Here is a 16,206-nt window from a genome sequence, read left to right on the forward strand (position 1 = left end):
CAAGAGGACTAGAATCCTCTATTTCTAATGCAAATAACACTTCTTTAAGTAAAGAACGAATAAATTCCATCTTGAACAAATACAAAGATTTATCAGCATCAACCTCTGAGACAGAAACCTCTGAACCAGAAGAACCATTATCAGTATCAGAATGATGATGTTCATTTAAAAATTCATCTGAAAAAAAGAGAAGTTTTAAAAGACTTTTATGTATACTAGAAGGAGAAATAACAGACATAGCCTTCTTAATGGATTTAAAAAATAAAATCTCTTATGTTATCAGGAACACTCTGAAAATTAGATGTTGACGGACAGCAACAGGTAATGTAACAGTACTAAAGGAAATTTTATCTGCATTAATAAGTTTGACATGACATGCAATACAAATAACAGCTGGAGAAACAGATACCAAAAGTTTATAGCAGACTTAGCTTGGTAGCTCCAGCACTGTGCAGTGATTTTCCTGTAGTATCTTCTGACTCAGTTGCAACGTGGAACATCTTGCAATATGTAAAAGAAAAAAACAACATATAAAGCAAAATTGATCAAATTCCTTAAATGACAGTTTCAGGAATGGGAAAAAAATGCCAGTGAACAAGCTTCTAGCAACCAGAAGCAATAAATAATGAGACTTAAATAATGTGGAGACAAAAATGACGCCCATATTTTTTAGCGCCAAAAAAGACGCCCACATTATTTGGCGCCTAAATGCTTTTGGCGCCAAAAATGACGCTACATCCGGAACGCCGACATCTTTGACGCAAAATAACGTCAAAAAATGACGCAACTTCCGGCGACACGTATGACGCCGGAAACGGAAAAGAATTTTTGCGCCAAAAAAGTCCGCGCCAAGAATGACGCAATAAAATGAAGCATTTTCAGCCCCCGCGAGCCTAACAGCCCACAGGGAAAAAAGACAAATTTTTGAGGTAAGAAAAAATATGATAATTCAATGCATAATCCCAAATATGAAACTGACTGTCTGGAAATAAGGAAAGTTGAACATTCTGAGTCAAGGCAAATAAATGTTTGAATACATATATTTAGAACTTTATAAATAAAGTGCCCAACCATAGCTTAGAGTGTCACAGAAAATAAGACTTACTTACCCCAGGACACTCATCTACATGTTTGTAGAAAGCCAAACCAGTACTGAAACGAGAATCAGTAGAGGAAATGGTAAATATAAGAGTATATCGTCGATCTGAAAAGGGAGGTAAGAGATGAATCTCTACGACCGATAACAGAGAACCTTATGAAATAGACCCCGTAGAAGGAGATCACTGCATTCAATAGGCAATACTCTCTTCACATCCCTCTGACATTCACTGCACGCTGAGAGGAAAACCGGGCTCCAACTTGCTGCGGAGCGCATATCAACGTAGAATCTAGCACAAACTTACTTCACCACCTCCCTTGGAGGCAAAGTTTGTAAAACTGATTTGTGGGTGTGGTGAGGGGTGTATTTATAGGCATTTTAAGGTTTGGGAAACTTTGCCCCTCCTGGTAGGAATGTATATTCCATACGTCACTAGCTCATGGACTCTTGTTAATTACATGAAAGAAATACACTTTTATAAGAGTATGTATCTCTATTAATAAGCCTGATACCAGTCGCTATCACTGCATTTAAGGCTTTACTTACATTACTTCGGTATCAGCAGAATTTTCTAGCAAATTCCATCCCTAGAAAAATATTTTAACTGCACATACCTTATTACAGGAAAACCTGCACGCTATTCCCCCTCTGAAGTTACCTCACTCCTCAGAATATGTGAGAACAGCAAAGGATCTTAGTTACTTCTGCTAAGATCATAGAAAACGCAGGCAGATTCTTCTTCTAAATACTGCCTGAGATAAACAGTACACTCCGGTACCATTTAAAAATAACAAACTTTTGATTGAAGAAATAAACTAAGTATAAAACACCACAGCCCTCTTACGACCTCCATCTTAGTTGAGAGTTGCAAGAGAATGACTGGGTATGGCAGTGAGGGGAGGAGCTATATAGCAGCTCTGCTGTGGGTGATCCTCTTGCAACTTCCTGTTGGGAAGGAGAATATCCCACAAGTAATGGATGATCCGTGGACTGGATACACTTAACAAGAGAAATTAGGTTTAAGACACTTTCTAATTTCCTTTATTTAATTGTGCACAGTGATTTTATATGCACACTTGCTGAGGCACCAGCTCCTACTGAGCAAGACATAATGGTGTATATGTACATGAGTCTGTTTGGCTGATGACTGTCACATGGGGCTATAGCAAATGTACAGAAAGGTTTATTTTTGACAGTAAAAAAAATCTACGGTTTATTAAAAATTCAACGTAAGTCTATTGCATTGTCTTTTTATTATGCACTTGATTGCACAATTCTTCTGTAATTAATGTACCTAGCACAGGTGAACAATGACAGATTCGCAGTTATAAGAAAAAAAAAATCTGCTCAGAAGAACTTACAATCTACTGCTTAAAAAATAAATAAAGAACGCAAGTTGCAGTTTATGAACTATGGTAATATTATACTAAGCTCCTGTTCAACAAAAAGGAAATAACTACAAAATGAATACAAAATTATACTTTGTACACGTACTCCAATTTCAGTATGGGAATGAGAAAAAAAATGACAAAAACGTCTTAACTTTAGGGCCTAAAGTGTTCCAGGAGAGATTTGCTTTGCTTGTGTACGTTCGAGTGCTTGCTGCTAATTTTTCCTGACAGCTGTTAGAAATGTCAGTGATGCAGGAATGCCTAAGCCTTCCAGACACAAACAAAAGAATGTATACATATTGCAAAGATGCCAGAAATACAGGGTTACAATAATAAGAAAGGTCATTTGCAGAAGCGCTGAACAAAAGAGCAAAATATTTACATGACAATCGCTCAGGTTTAGCATATTAAAGGGACAAATTTGTATGTGTGTGCGAGAGTGTTGCGTGAGAATACGTGCAGTTTGTAAACGGGTATGTGAGAGTGCGTGCAGTTTGAAAATGGTTGTGTGAGCGCGCGTGCAGTTTGTAAACGGGTGTGTGAGTGCGTGCAGTTTGTAAACGGGTGTGTGAGAGTGCGTGCAGTTTGAAAATGGTTGTGTGAGCGCGCGTGCAGTTTGTAAACGGGTGTGTGAGAGCGCGTGCAGTTTGTAAACGGGTGTGTGAGAGCGCGTGCAGTTTGTAAACGGGTGTGTGAGAGCGCGTGCAGTTTGTAAACGGGTGTGTGAGAGCGCGTGCAGTTTGTAAACGGGTGTGTGAGAGCGCGTGCAGTTTGTAAACGGGTGTGTGAGAGCGCGTGCAGTTTGTAAACGGGTGTGTGAGAGCGCGTGCAGTTTGTAAACGGGTGTGTGAGAGCGCGTGCAGTTTGTAAACGGGTGTGTGAGAGCGCGTGCAGTTTGTAAATGGGTGTGTGAGAGTGCGTGCAGTTTGTAAACGGGTGTGTGAGTGCGTGCAGTTTGTAAATGGGTGTGTGAGAGCGCGTGCAGTTTGTAAACGGGTGTGTGAGAGCGCGTGCAGTTTGTAAACGGGTGTGTGAGCGCGTGCAGTTTGTAAAAGGGTGTGTGTGAGCGCGTGCAGTTTGTAAACGGGTGTGTGTGAGCGCGTGCAGTTTGTAAATGGGTGTGTGAGTGCGTGCAGTTTGTAAATGGGTGTGTGAGTGCGTGCAGTTTGTAAACTGGTGTGTGTAAGTGCGTGCAGTTTGTAAACTGGTGTGTGTAAGTGCGTGCAGTTTTTAAATGGGTGTGTGAGCGTGCAAGAGTATTTAGAGAGTGTGTAAGTATGAATGTGAGCGGGTGTATAAGGTGAACACATGAGCTTATTGTCTTTTACATAAACTGACACCTCCTAGAGGGGAAAAGTCCAATCTCTGTGCTTTTTTATCTGCTCTCCTTCCCTGCAGCCATCTCATTTCTGTCCTCTCATTTTGGATACTATGTGCATTTCTGGGTCTGTGAGTTTATGCACATTTGTGGAGTGGAATAGCAAAAAAATCTCTGTTATAGATTTCTTTTTAAAAAAAAAAAAACTGTTCACAAACATCACAACTGTGTGACCCTAAAATACTTTCATGCTACCATGGAATTTGTATTATTTTTTTTGTTTACAACATGCTAATAAAACCTGTACAACTACATACAATATGATGTATAGAACTTATTTTTCACATTAACAAAAGTTTGTAAAACAAATTACCTGTCCATGGGTATCTCCGGGGGGCTTTCCAGGTTCAAATCGAACTGCTAACCCAAAGTCTGCTAAAATTGCTGTCAGATCATTTCTTAGCAATACATTTTTACTTTTAAAATCCCTAAAGAGAAGCGACAAGAAAAAAAAAAAAGTTATAAATATGTATATGATGTAAATGTTGCTAGGAGCAAACACAATTACTTATACATTGCAAAAGAACTGCATACAGACTATAGGTTTTAAAAGCATTTAAAACTATTGCATGGAAACACCCTTAAAAACCTTCGGCGAGATTACAAGTTTTTGTCGGTAAGGCTTGTGGGGCTAACAAGCCTTTTGTTCCCACCGCTCTCTTAAGACAACGCTGGTATTACAGGTTTTTTTAAACCTGGCGTTAGCCGCAAAAAGGTGAGCGTAGAGCAGAATTTAGCTCCACATCTCACCTCAATACCAGCATTGCTTACGGTAGCGGTGAGCTGGCTAAACGTGCTCGTGCACGATTTCCCCATAGGAAACAATGGGGCTGAGCTGGCTGAAAAAAAAACTAACACCTGCAAAAAAGCAGTGTCCAGCTTCTAACGCAGCCCCATTGTTTCCTATGGGGAAAATAAATCTATGTCTGCACCTAACATGAACCCCGAGTCTAAACACTCCTAATCTTACACTTATTAACCCCTAATCTGCCGCCCCCGCTGTCACTGACACCTACATTATATTATTAACCCCTAATCTGCAGCTCCGGACACCGCCGCCACCTACATTATCCCTATGAACCCCTAATCTACTGCCCCCAATATCGCCGACACATACATTATAGTTATTAACCCCTAATCTGCCCCCCCAACGTCGCCGCAACTATATTAAATTTATTAACCCCTAATCTATCGCCGCCACTATAATAAAGTTATTAACCCCTAAACCTAAGTCTAACCCTAACACCCCCCTAACTTAAATATAATTTAAATTAAACGAAATTAATTTAACATAATTAAATAAATTAATCCTATTTTAAACTAAACACTTACCGATAAAATAAACCCTAAGCTAGCTACAATATAACTAATAGTTACATTGTAGCTATTTTAGGATTTATATTTATTTTACAGGCAACTTTGTATTTATTTTAACTAGGTAGAATAGTTATTAAATTAATCTGCCGATCGGGGCAGAAGAGGTCCTCCAGACGGTAGAAATCTTCATCCAGGCGGCATCTTCTATCTTCATCCTTCCGGAGCGGAGCGGGTCCACCTTCAATCCAGCCGACGTGGAGCATCCTCTTCAAACGAAGTCCTAACGAACAATGAAGATGTAATCAGCCAATCGGATTGAAGTTTAATCCGATTGGCTGATCCAATCAGCCAATAGGACTCCGTTTGAAGAGGATGCTTCGCGTCGGCTGGATTGAAGATGGACCCGCTCCGCTCCGGAAGGATGAAGATAGAAGATGCCGCCTGGATGAAGATTTCTACCGTCTGGAGGACTTCTTCTGCCCAGATCGGATGAAGACTTCTGCCGTTTAGAGGTCCACTTGTGCCTGGCTGGGTGAAGACGGCTCAAGGTAGGGTGATCTTCAGGGGGTTAGTGTTAGTTTTTTTGTAAGGGGGGATTGGGTGGGTTTTAGAGTAGGGGTGTGTGGGTGGTGGGTTGTAATGTTGAGGGGGGTATTGTATTTTTTTTTTTTTACAGGTAAAAGAGCTGATTACTTTGGGGCAATGCCCAGCAAAAGGCCCTTTTAAGGGCTATTTGTAATTTAGTATAGGGTAGGGAAATTTTTTTATTTTGGGGGGCTTTATTATTTTATTAGGGGGATTAGATTAGGTGTAATTAGTTTAAAATTCTTGTAATTCTTTTTTTATTTTCTGTAATTTAGTGTTTTTTTTTAGTAATTTAGTTTATTTAATTTAATTGTAATTAATTGTAGGTGGTTTAGGTAATTAGTTTAATGATAGTGTAGTGTTAGGTGTAATTGTAACTTAGGTTAGGATTTATTTTACAGGTAATTTTGTACTTATTTTAGCTAGGTAGTTATTAAATAGTTAATAACTATTTAATAACTATTCTACCTAGTTAAAATAAATACAAAGTTGCCAGTAAAATAAATATAAATTCTAAAATAGCTACAATGTAACTATTAGTTATATTGTAGCTAGCTTAGGGTTTATTTTATAGGTAAGTATTTCGTTTTAAATAGGATTAATTTATTTAATTATGTTAAATTAATTTTGTTTAATTTAAATTATATTTAAGTTAGGGCGTGGGTTAGATTTAGGGTTAGGCTTAGGTTTAGGGGTTAATACATTTATTATAGTAGCGGCGACGTTGGGGTCGGAAGATTAGGGGTTAATAAATGTAGGTAGGTGTTGCTGACGTGGGGGGGAGATTAGGGGTTAATAAAATTTAACTAGTGTTTGCGAGGCGGGAGTGCGGCGGTTTAGGGGTTAATACATTTATAAAAGTGGCGGCGATGTCCGGTAGGCAGATTAGGGGTTAATAATTGTAGGTAGGTGGCGGTGACGTTGGGGGCAGCAGATTAGAAGTTAATATAATGTAGGTGTCGGCTATGTTAGGGGCAGCAGATTAGGGGTTCATAGGTATAATGTAGGTGGCGGCGATGTCCGGTCGGCAGATTAGGGGTTAAAAATGTATTTTAGTGTTTGCGATGGGAGGGGGGGGGGGGCTCGGTTTAGGGGTTTATAGGTAGTTTATGGGTGTTAGTGTACTTTGTAGCACTTTAGTTAAGAGTTTTATGTTCCGGCGTTAGCCCATAAAACTCTTAACTACTGACTTTTAAATGCGGTAGGAGTCTTGCCAGGAGAGGGTCTACCGCTCACTTCTTCCAAGACTCGTAAGCGTTAGGCAAATCCCATTAAAAAAGATAGGATACGCAATTGAGGTAAGGGGATTAGCGGTAGCCTCGAGTCGTGGAAGAAAAGTGAGCGGTACACCTGTACCTTCCAGACTCGTAATACCAGCGGGCGTAAAAAGCAGCGTTGGGACCTCTCAACGCTGCTTTTTAAGGCTAACGCCAAACTCGTAATCTAGGCGCTTGTGTTTTATCACCTTTCCTGTGGCTGTTAGGAGCAGATATAAATAAGGTGTTGTACTGATCAAGCAATCACTGTGTATCATGTTGTGGTGTCAAGATGCACATCACCCTCTCTTGGGCACTGGAAAATTACACAAATATGCAAGGTTAAAGGGACAGTCAACACTAAAATTGTTATTATTTAAAAATATTGATAATGCCTTTACTACCCATACCCCTGCTTTGCACAACCAACATTGATATATTAATATACTTTATAACATTGAAACCTCTAAATGTCTGCCTGTTTCTAAGCCATTAAAGACAGCCTCTTATCACATGATTTTCATTTGCTTTTTACAACGGGAGAGCTAGTTCATGTCAGCTATATAGATAACATTGTGATCACGCCCGTGGATTGTGGCAGACACTGTACTAATTGGCTAAAATGCAAGTCAATAGATAATAAATAAAATGTCATGTGATCAGGGGGCTGTCAGAAGATGCTAAAATACAAGTTAATCACAGAGATAAAAAATATATTAATATAACTGTGTTGGTTTTGCAAAACTGCTGAATGGGTAATAAAGGGATTATGTATCTTTTAAAACAATATAACTTCTGGTGTAGACTTTCCCTTTATTTCTAGAGCAAAAATAATTAAAATGGATTCCCTTCAGAATGCTTAGGCGAACACTTTTTAAAATATTTTTTCCTCATTTTCACATTGTCTACTACTTTTAATTTGCTAGCATTTTTCACATTTTTAATAGCACCATGTAATTATTTTCAATTGTACATGAATAAATATTAATTTTCGTGCACAAAAATTATTTTATTCTTTGTATTTTTTTTTTTTTTTTTTTAAAGAATAATGGCCCCAGGATTTCTATATCCAGTGTTACATATTTATAAGAGTGCAAAACATTCAGTATTTTTTTTCTTTGATAAACGCTTTCTTACAGCGCTACATAATGAAACATTTTAAGAGGAATTCCATTTTGAATTTAATGTCTCTTTAAAATGTTTGCACTTAGTGATTTTCTATAGAACCAGTTTGGAGTACTGAGGAGAAAGGAACCACACAATATAAAAAGGCACTAATTAAGAGCCTTTGCATTGTAATTGTGAGATAAACAGGCTGGGGTTTATTCAAGAAATGCAAATTCTAAACGCAGCAGAAAATCCCCTTTCACAAGATTCTTGCACCAGTTTGCAACAGGAAAGTCAATTTGCCTGAAAGTGCTACAGTGAATAAAAGTTTTGTTTATGCAATGTTGTTTTATATAATAAACATTTTGACATTGTGCATAACCATGTGAGAGATTCTTCGCACTTAATAGGCAGATTTAAAATTTTATGTTGAAAATATACCTATATTAGCAGGCTATGCTCAACCATTTTTTAAAGAGACAGACTCTTTAACATTGTAATATGTGTATTAAAACAGCTTTCCTAATATACTTTCATTATTTCATTTTCCCAATTTCCCATAATTTAACTCTGAAAAATTTAATCTTTCCTGTTACCCTGAGTTTCTATAAAGTATTGGGCACAGCCATTTTAAAACGTAGGTTTCCCATATCTTATTTGTTCTCCTGAGTACATTTAGGGACGGAAATTATGCGCACAATGGCCATGTGAAATAAAGAGACTTTAAACCCTGAATATGGTTACTTTTAACATCACTGCACACAGCCATTGTTTACACACTATCTACCCTCAATTGCCCTCATCAGATGAGATTAGATAAGTCATAGAACTTAAACATCCTGCATGTTTGTCACGGGTTGGGAGGTTCGGCCCACTTAATCCTGCGGCCTCTCAGAGTCTGTTTTAAGGGACTGCGCAACCCACAGCCTGTCCACCCTTGCAATGCAGCCCTGCCCATAGTCTGCTTTTGGCTCTGTGCCTCCTGGTGGTGCCCCGCCTATAAAAATACCAGGTGGCCAATGCTGGGTAACCCACATCCTGGAAAGCCTCTGGGAAATGATATGGATAAGGGAAGCCTAGGTTTCAATATAATGGTGCCCATTTCTTTTTAGAAACCAAAGGACTTTCTAAAAAATATAAATTATGCTTACCTGATAATTTTATTTCCATCGAGGGGAGGAGTCTCCACGGCTTCATTCATTACTTGTGGGAATTAAGAACCTGGCCACCAGGAGGAGGCAAAGACCCCTTGCGCTTCCCTGCATACACTACAAAAAGATGTAGAATGTCTGAAATCTTTGTAGCCTGAAGATAAAACTTAAAGGCTAGAACCACATCCAAATTATGAAGTAACCTCTCCTTAGGAGAAGAGGGGTTAGGACACAAAGAAGGAACTACTATTTCCTGATTGATATTACGGTTAGACACAACTTTGGGAAGAAATCCCAAAACCAGTGCGAAGAACAGCCTTATCAGCATGAAAGACCAAATGAAAGACCAAATAAGGAAGCTCAAATTTCAAGGCTGCCAGCTCAGAAACTCTGCGAGTCGATGCAGTAGCCAACAGAAAGAGAACCTTCCAGAAAAGAATCTTAATGTCAATAGAGTGCAAAGGTTCAAACGGAACCCTCTGCAACACCCTCAGAACCAAGTTCAAGCTCCAAGGAGAAGCGGACTGTCTAAAAACAGGCCTGATTCTAGACAGGGCCTGAACAAAAGACTAAATATCAGGAAGCTCAGCGAGCCTCTTGTGCAGCAAAACAGATAATGCTGAAATCTGTCCTTTCAAAGAACTGGCGGCATGTCCCTTCTGCAAACCATCCTGGAGAAAGGACAGACTCCTGATACCTTAACCTTGTTGTGCCAAGGATATCCATGCTTCTCACACCAGGACAACTAAGTCCTCAACACCTTATGACAGATGCGACAAGACTAAGCATTCAATCTCCACGCTGTCATCCTCAGGGAATCTAGATTTTGATGTTGAAAGGGATACTGTACCAACAGATCCCTGCGACAGGGTAACCTCCATGGAGGAAAAGATGACATCCCCACCAGATCCGCAAACCACTTCCTCCGCGGCCACAATGGAGCAATCAGAATAGCCGAAGCTTGCTCCAGCTTGATGTGGGCCACTACACAAGGTAGAAGTGGCAACGGTGGAAAAATGTAAACTAGGTTGAACCCCCAAGGCACCGCTAAAGCATCTATCAGCTTTGCCTGGGGATCCCTGGACCACAACCCGTATCTGGGTAGCTTGCAATTGAGTCTAGAAGCCATGAGGTCTACCCCAGTAGGAAGGATTGCCTGCTGAGGATATCCGCTTCCCAGTTGTCCACACACGAAATGTGGATTGCTGAGAGCGAGCAGTTGTGGGACTCTGCCCATTCCAATATCCGGGAAACCTCCCTCATTGCCAGAGAGCTTCTCACCCCCCCCCCCTGGTGGTTGATGTAAGCCGAGGTTATGTTGTCTGTCTGGAATACTGATGAAGCTGAACGACCCCAGTAGAGGCCACGCCTTCAGAGCATTGTAGATCGCTTGAAGTTCTAGAATATTGATCGGGAGGAGAGACTCCTCCCGAGACCACTTTCCCTGTACCATCCTGACACCCCAAACAACTCCCCATCCTGCCAGACTCACATCCGTTGTCACAATCTCCCAGGACAGTCTCAGGAAGGATGTCCCTTGGGACAGTTGTTCTGGACAGATCCACCAAGAGAGGGATTCCCTCGACCGATCGTCCAAAGAAATCTGTTGGGATAGGTCTGTATGATCACCGTTCCACTGTCTTAACATGCATAACTAAAGAGATGTCTGAGGTGGAACCTGGCAAATGGAATGACATCGATGCTGGACACCATGAGCCCAATCACCTCCATACTCAACCGAGCAACCGAGGGACTGGAGGAGGACTGAAGGACAAGGCAGGTGAACGCAATCTTCCTGCATTGCTGATCTGTGAGAAATATCCCCATGGATATAGAATCTATTATCATTCCCAGGAACGCCACCCTGTTGCTGGGAATCAGGGAGCTCTTTCCCGAGTTTATCTTCGAACTGTGGGACTGAAGCAAAAGAAGGGCCCTCGAGTTATCCTCTGCGAGACTGAACGACGGGCTCCTAGACTAGGATGTCATCCAGAAAGGGCAGCACAGCAATGCCTCTGGATCTGGCCACGGCAAAAAGCGCCCCCAGAACCTTTGTGAAGACTCTCGGCGCCGGCGCCAGACCAAAGGGAAGGGCCACAAACTGGAAATGTTAGTCCAGAAACACAAATCTCAGGAACCTGAAGTGATCCCTATGGATTGGCACATGAAGGTAGGCATCCTTCAAGTCTATTGTTGTCATGAACTGACCCCTCTTGAACTGGGTGCAGAATAGATCTGATCGTTTCCATTTTGAACGATGGAACAGCCAGAAATTTGTTTAAACATTTTAGGTCTAGAATCGGGCGGAACGTGCCCTCCTTCTATGGGACCACAAAAAGGTTTGAATAGTACCCTAGACCCCTTTCTGCTGGGGGTACAATTACTCAGAGAGAAGAGAGATCCCTCACACATTCTAGACAGGCGCCTCTCTTTTTTGGTCTGGAAGACAGATTTGACAGGAGGAATCTGCCCCTGGGCGGATGAGATCTGAACCCTATCCTGTATCCTTGGACAATAACCTCCATAACCCAAGGCTCCTGAATATCCGGTTTCTGAGAAGAGAGATAATCTGCCCCCTACATGGTCCAGAGACCGGTCAGGGGCCGCCCCTTCATGCCGACTTTGTTTCGGCAGGCTTCTTGTTCTGCTTGGACTTATTCCAAGACTGAGCTGGTTTCCAAGTGCCCTTGGACTGATCCGCTTTTGCGGCGGTCTGTTGGTGTTGGGCCTTGTCCCCATGAAAGGGACGAAAAATAGATCCTTTAGGCTTAACCTTCTTATACTGCAGTAGGAAAGCGCCCTTGCCTCCCGTAACTGTGAATATGATCAAATCCAATCCTGGACCAAAAAGGATCTTTCCCTGAAATGGAAGGGATAGCAGTCTAGACTCTTAGAGGTCATGTCCGCAGACCACGACTTTAGCCACAGAGTCCTGCGGGCTAGTACGGAAAAAACCTGACACCTTAGCGTTCAGGTGAATAATTTGCATATTGGCATCACAAATAAATTAATTAGCGACCCTCAAGGCCTTAATTCTCTCCTGTATCTTGTCGAGGGGAGACTCCCTCACTACCATGTCAGACAGAGCCTCGCACCAATATGTTGCAGCTCCGGCTACCACCACTGCCGGCTGAAAAACAAACCCTGTGTGCTGAAACATTGTTTTTTTATCCGTGGACTCTTTAAACGACGAACTATCCACGAGAGAAATCGATGTCCGCTTTGCGAGCATAGAGATAGCACCATCCACCTTAGGGACAGTCTCCCATAGCTCGAGCTGAGAGTCCGGGACGGGGAACAACTTCTTAGTGTCTTTGCCTCTTCCTGGTGGCCAGGTTCTTAATCCCCACAAGTAATGAATGAAGCTGTGGACTCTCCTACCCTTTAGATGGAAACTAAGACTTTATTTCTTCAATATTTAAAAAAAAAAAAAATACATCTATTATTTCCAGGTTCATTTTTGCTTGGGATACATAAATTATATCTAGCATTTATTTTGCTATTTAAGGTTTCTTTAAATATACATCTAGAGGCGAAAAGCAGCAGAACTTTAATACAAGACAGTAGAAAACAACCAGGAAACCTAGATTGGTATACAATGCCCTTTGTATAAAAGATGATTAAAAACCTAAAACCAATATACTATAAATCAAATGGACAAAAATATATCAAACAATTTCTGTCACAGGGAAATTTGTTGCTTTTAAAAAAAGTTTTTGAAAAGTAATTCTTTTTCCCCATTAGATATTGTCCAGAATAAAACAACTTTATTTTTATGCAATCTAATTTAATATTACAGATCAGCTTTTTCTTGAGGACATAGTGCCCAAATGCCACTTATTTTCACAAACTATTTTTTTTATTTTACAGATAATATAATTTGATTCACAATAAAAGGGTTCTGATTTTAGCTCAAAAGACCACAAAATACAGTACAACTGAATAGCTGACAAATACACAATAAAATAATGTAATAGCACTTACTTTAAATTTTAAATGAGCAGCAGAATATTTTCTGGCAAATCTCAGTTAATCCAATTTTCTAGGCCTATGCATTCATAGCATTCGTGAGTATCCAAATGCGGAAGAAGGCTTTGCTTGCAGCGTTTGGCTCTTTTCAGCGCTAGATTTCCTTTTGTCAAATCCAGATCTTAGTGATTTGCACTTTCACAAGCAGAAATCCGGCTTGAAAAAGAGTTGAATGCCGTGAGAGGCAGCCACCTTCCTCTTTCCGATGCTCACGAATGCACATGCCTACAATGTTCCTGCCCCCTATATCATGTGACAGCCAACAGCCAATGACAAAATGCACATACGTTTATTCTGTGCACTTTTGCACATGCTCAGATGCTGGAGCCTCAGAAAGTGTGCATGTTTTAATATGGAAAGTATATTTGGAGGTTTGTTTTTTTGTTTTTTAAACTGCATACTGAATTATGAAACTTTAATTTTTAGTGGCCCTTTAAAAGGACAGCAACATTTCTGTTCTGTTGCTATAAAACATATCAGGCAAGTCTAAACATTTTTATAAAATGAACATGCTTTTTTACTGCAATTGCTTTCAGAAGCCAATCTCCACTCACCATTTGCATTATTTGGAGCCAATATGAGCTGTAGCCAGCAGACAACAAGGCTAGCCACGGTCATCATGTTAGTATAAAGTGCGTTGTGTTGCAATTGGGATCAATAAAAGCCAATTAGACACCTATATGTAGCAGGGTTAGCCTTTAGAAGTCAGCAGGGAGCAATTTTTCAGAGCTAAATTATATGAAAAGGGGGCAAAATAAAGTATATTGTAACTGTTTCATTACAAATAAAACATTTTATACAGTTCACTGTGTCTTTAAAGGAAAGCTTTTTTTTTTTTTGCTAACTTAACATTCTTTTTTGCTGTGAGAGTTAAACACATTAAGGGCTTTCGAGCATTTAGCTTTGTATTAGAATATTCATTTATTACACAAAAGATTTTTTTTTTACACTTTTGCACTTTAGAAGCTAATGTCTCATATTGAACAGCCAAGTATTGGAAACATTACAGTTCTAAAGATGGTTTGCTCTAAGTGGCATTGTAGTCTGCTTTTGTATTTGTCAGAAAAGGTCATTTTTAAAATGTATGTTTTTTTAAATATGCTGAGTTGATATAATAATTCTAGAACTGTCTCGCTGGTGGAACATATTTGTCCTCCTGAAGACTAAAAGACCCTCATTACTGGAGCTTTCACAAAAGTGATACAACAGTTATTTGGAACCAATTAATATAAAGCTCACTGAACAATGAGACCACTGCAAGCACATTCCAGTCAAGAACTGGTGGCAATCTGTTTTGCTGTAAGCTTTTAAAAAAGAAAATAAAAGGATCAAACTATTTAAATATCATTTATTGGGCTATAAACTTTCAAGAGAGCTAGACAACATAAAATAATGTTGATTTGTAACAATCATCCAATACCTATAGCCCAATGATTAAAGGCATATGAAACAATATTTTTCTTTCATGATTCGGAATGCAATTTTAAACAACTTAACAATTTACTTCTTATTTAATTTTCTTCATTCTCTTGGTATCCTTTGTTGAAGCAGCAATGTACTACTGGGTGCTTGCTGAACACACCATATGAGCCAATACATAAGGCATATATCTGCAGCTCCTGAGCCTACCTAAGTATCCTTTTAAACAAAGGATACAAGAGAATTAAACAAATTAGATAATAGAAAAGTAAATTGGAAAGTTGCTTAAAAGCACATGTTCTTTCTGAATTATGAAGTGGCACTGGAAACTATAGGGATCGCTGCCTGTTAAACAATACGCCCATATCGCCAGTGAATACAGTTCTCGGCAGTGTGGAGGAGGCATGTTCTCAGCACCTTTACACAACATATACTGTGCATTCACTAAATGTAAAAAGGACTATCGGGATCGCTGCCTGTTAGACAATACGCCCATATCGCCAGTGAATACAGTTCTCGGCAGTGTGGAGGAGGCATGTTCTCAGCACCTTTACACAACATATACTGTGCGTTCACTAAATGCAAAAAGGACTATCGGGATCGCTGCCTGTTATACAATACGCCCATATCGCCAGTGAATACAGTTCTCGGCAGTGTGGAGGAGGCATGTTCTCAGCATCTTTACACAACATATACTGTGCGCTCACTAAATGTAAAAAGGACTATCGGGATCGCTGCCTGTTAGACAATACGCCCATATCGCCAGTGAATACAGTTCTGGGCAGTGTGGAGGAAGCATGTTCTCAGCACCTTTACACAACATATACTGTGCGTTCACTAAATGTAAAAAGGACTATCGGGATCGCTGCCTGTTAGACAATACGCCCATATTGCCAGTGAATACAGTTCTCGGCACTGTGGAGGAGGCATGTTCTCAGCACCTTTACACAACATATACTGTGCGTTCACTAAATGTAAAAAGGACTATCGGGACCGCTGCCTGTTAGACAATACGCCCATATTGCCAGTGAATACAGTTCTCGGCAGTGTGGAGGAGGCATGTTCTCAGCACCTTTACACAACATATACTGTGCGTTCACTAAATGTAAAAAGGGTTTGGATCAGGGGTCCTGCGTGCCCCCAATTGTCACTTATTTTTTCAAATCAAATAAAAAATTAAAAAAAAAAAAAAAATGTAAAAAGGGTTTCTGTTTTGTAAAAGCTCAAGTAAGAGATATGTAAAGTAAGTTTCACTGTACATTCAGTAGATCTCACCACTGAAAGGCTGGTGCGACGGGTATGTGTGAAACGGTTCACCTAAGATGACCGATATTGTTTACAACATTAGAAGCTCCTGGTGATGTTTCCCCATTTTAATACAGCAAAAGATGATAGTCGCACCACCAAGTTCAATAAATGAATTTCTTTATTGAGCCAAGATCAAAAAAATCAGCAACGTTTCGGACACAAGTCC

At 40.1% G+C, this 16,206-nt stretch overlaps 1 protein-coding gene across 1 annotated transcript in view; it reads right to left on the bottom strand.

Moving 5' to 3' along the window:
- Positions 1-16,206, bottom strand: part of ACVR2B (activin A receptor type 2B) — a 359,769-nt gene that overhangs the window by 27,364 nt on the left and 316,199 nt on the right. The window contains exon 8 of the mRNA XM_053713788.1: positions 4,182-4,296. Coding sequence (XP_053569763.1) covers positions 4,182-4,296 — 115 coding nt within the window. The remainder of the gene's footprint in view (positions 1-4,181; positions 4,297-16,206) is intronic.

Source organism: Bombina bombina, chromosome 5 (assembly GCF_027579735.1).
Source record: "Bombina bombina isolate aBomBom1 chromosome 5, aBomBom1.pri, whole genome shotgun sequence".
Taxonomy (NCBI): Eukaryota; Metazoa; Chordata; class Amphibia; order Anura; family Bombinatoridae; genus Bombina; species Bombina bombina.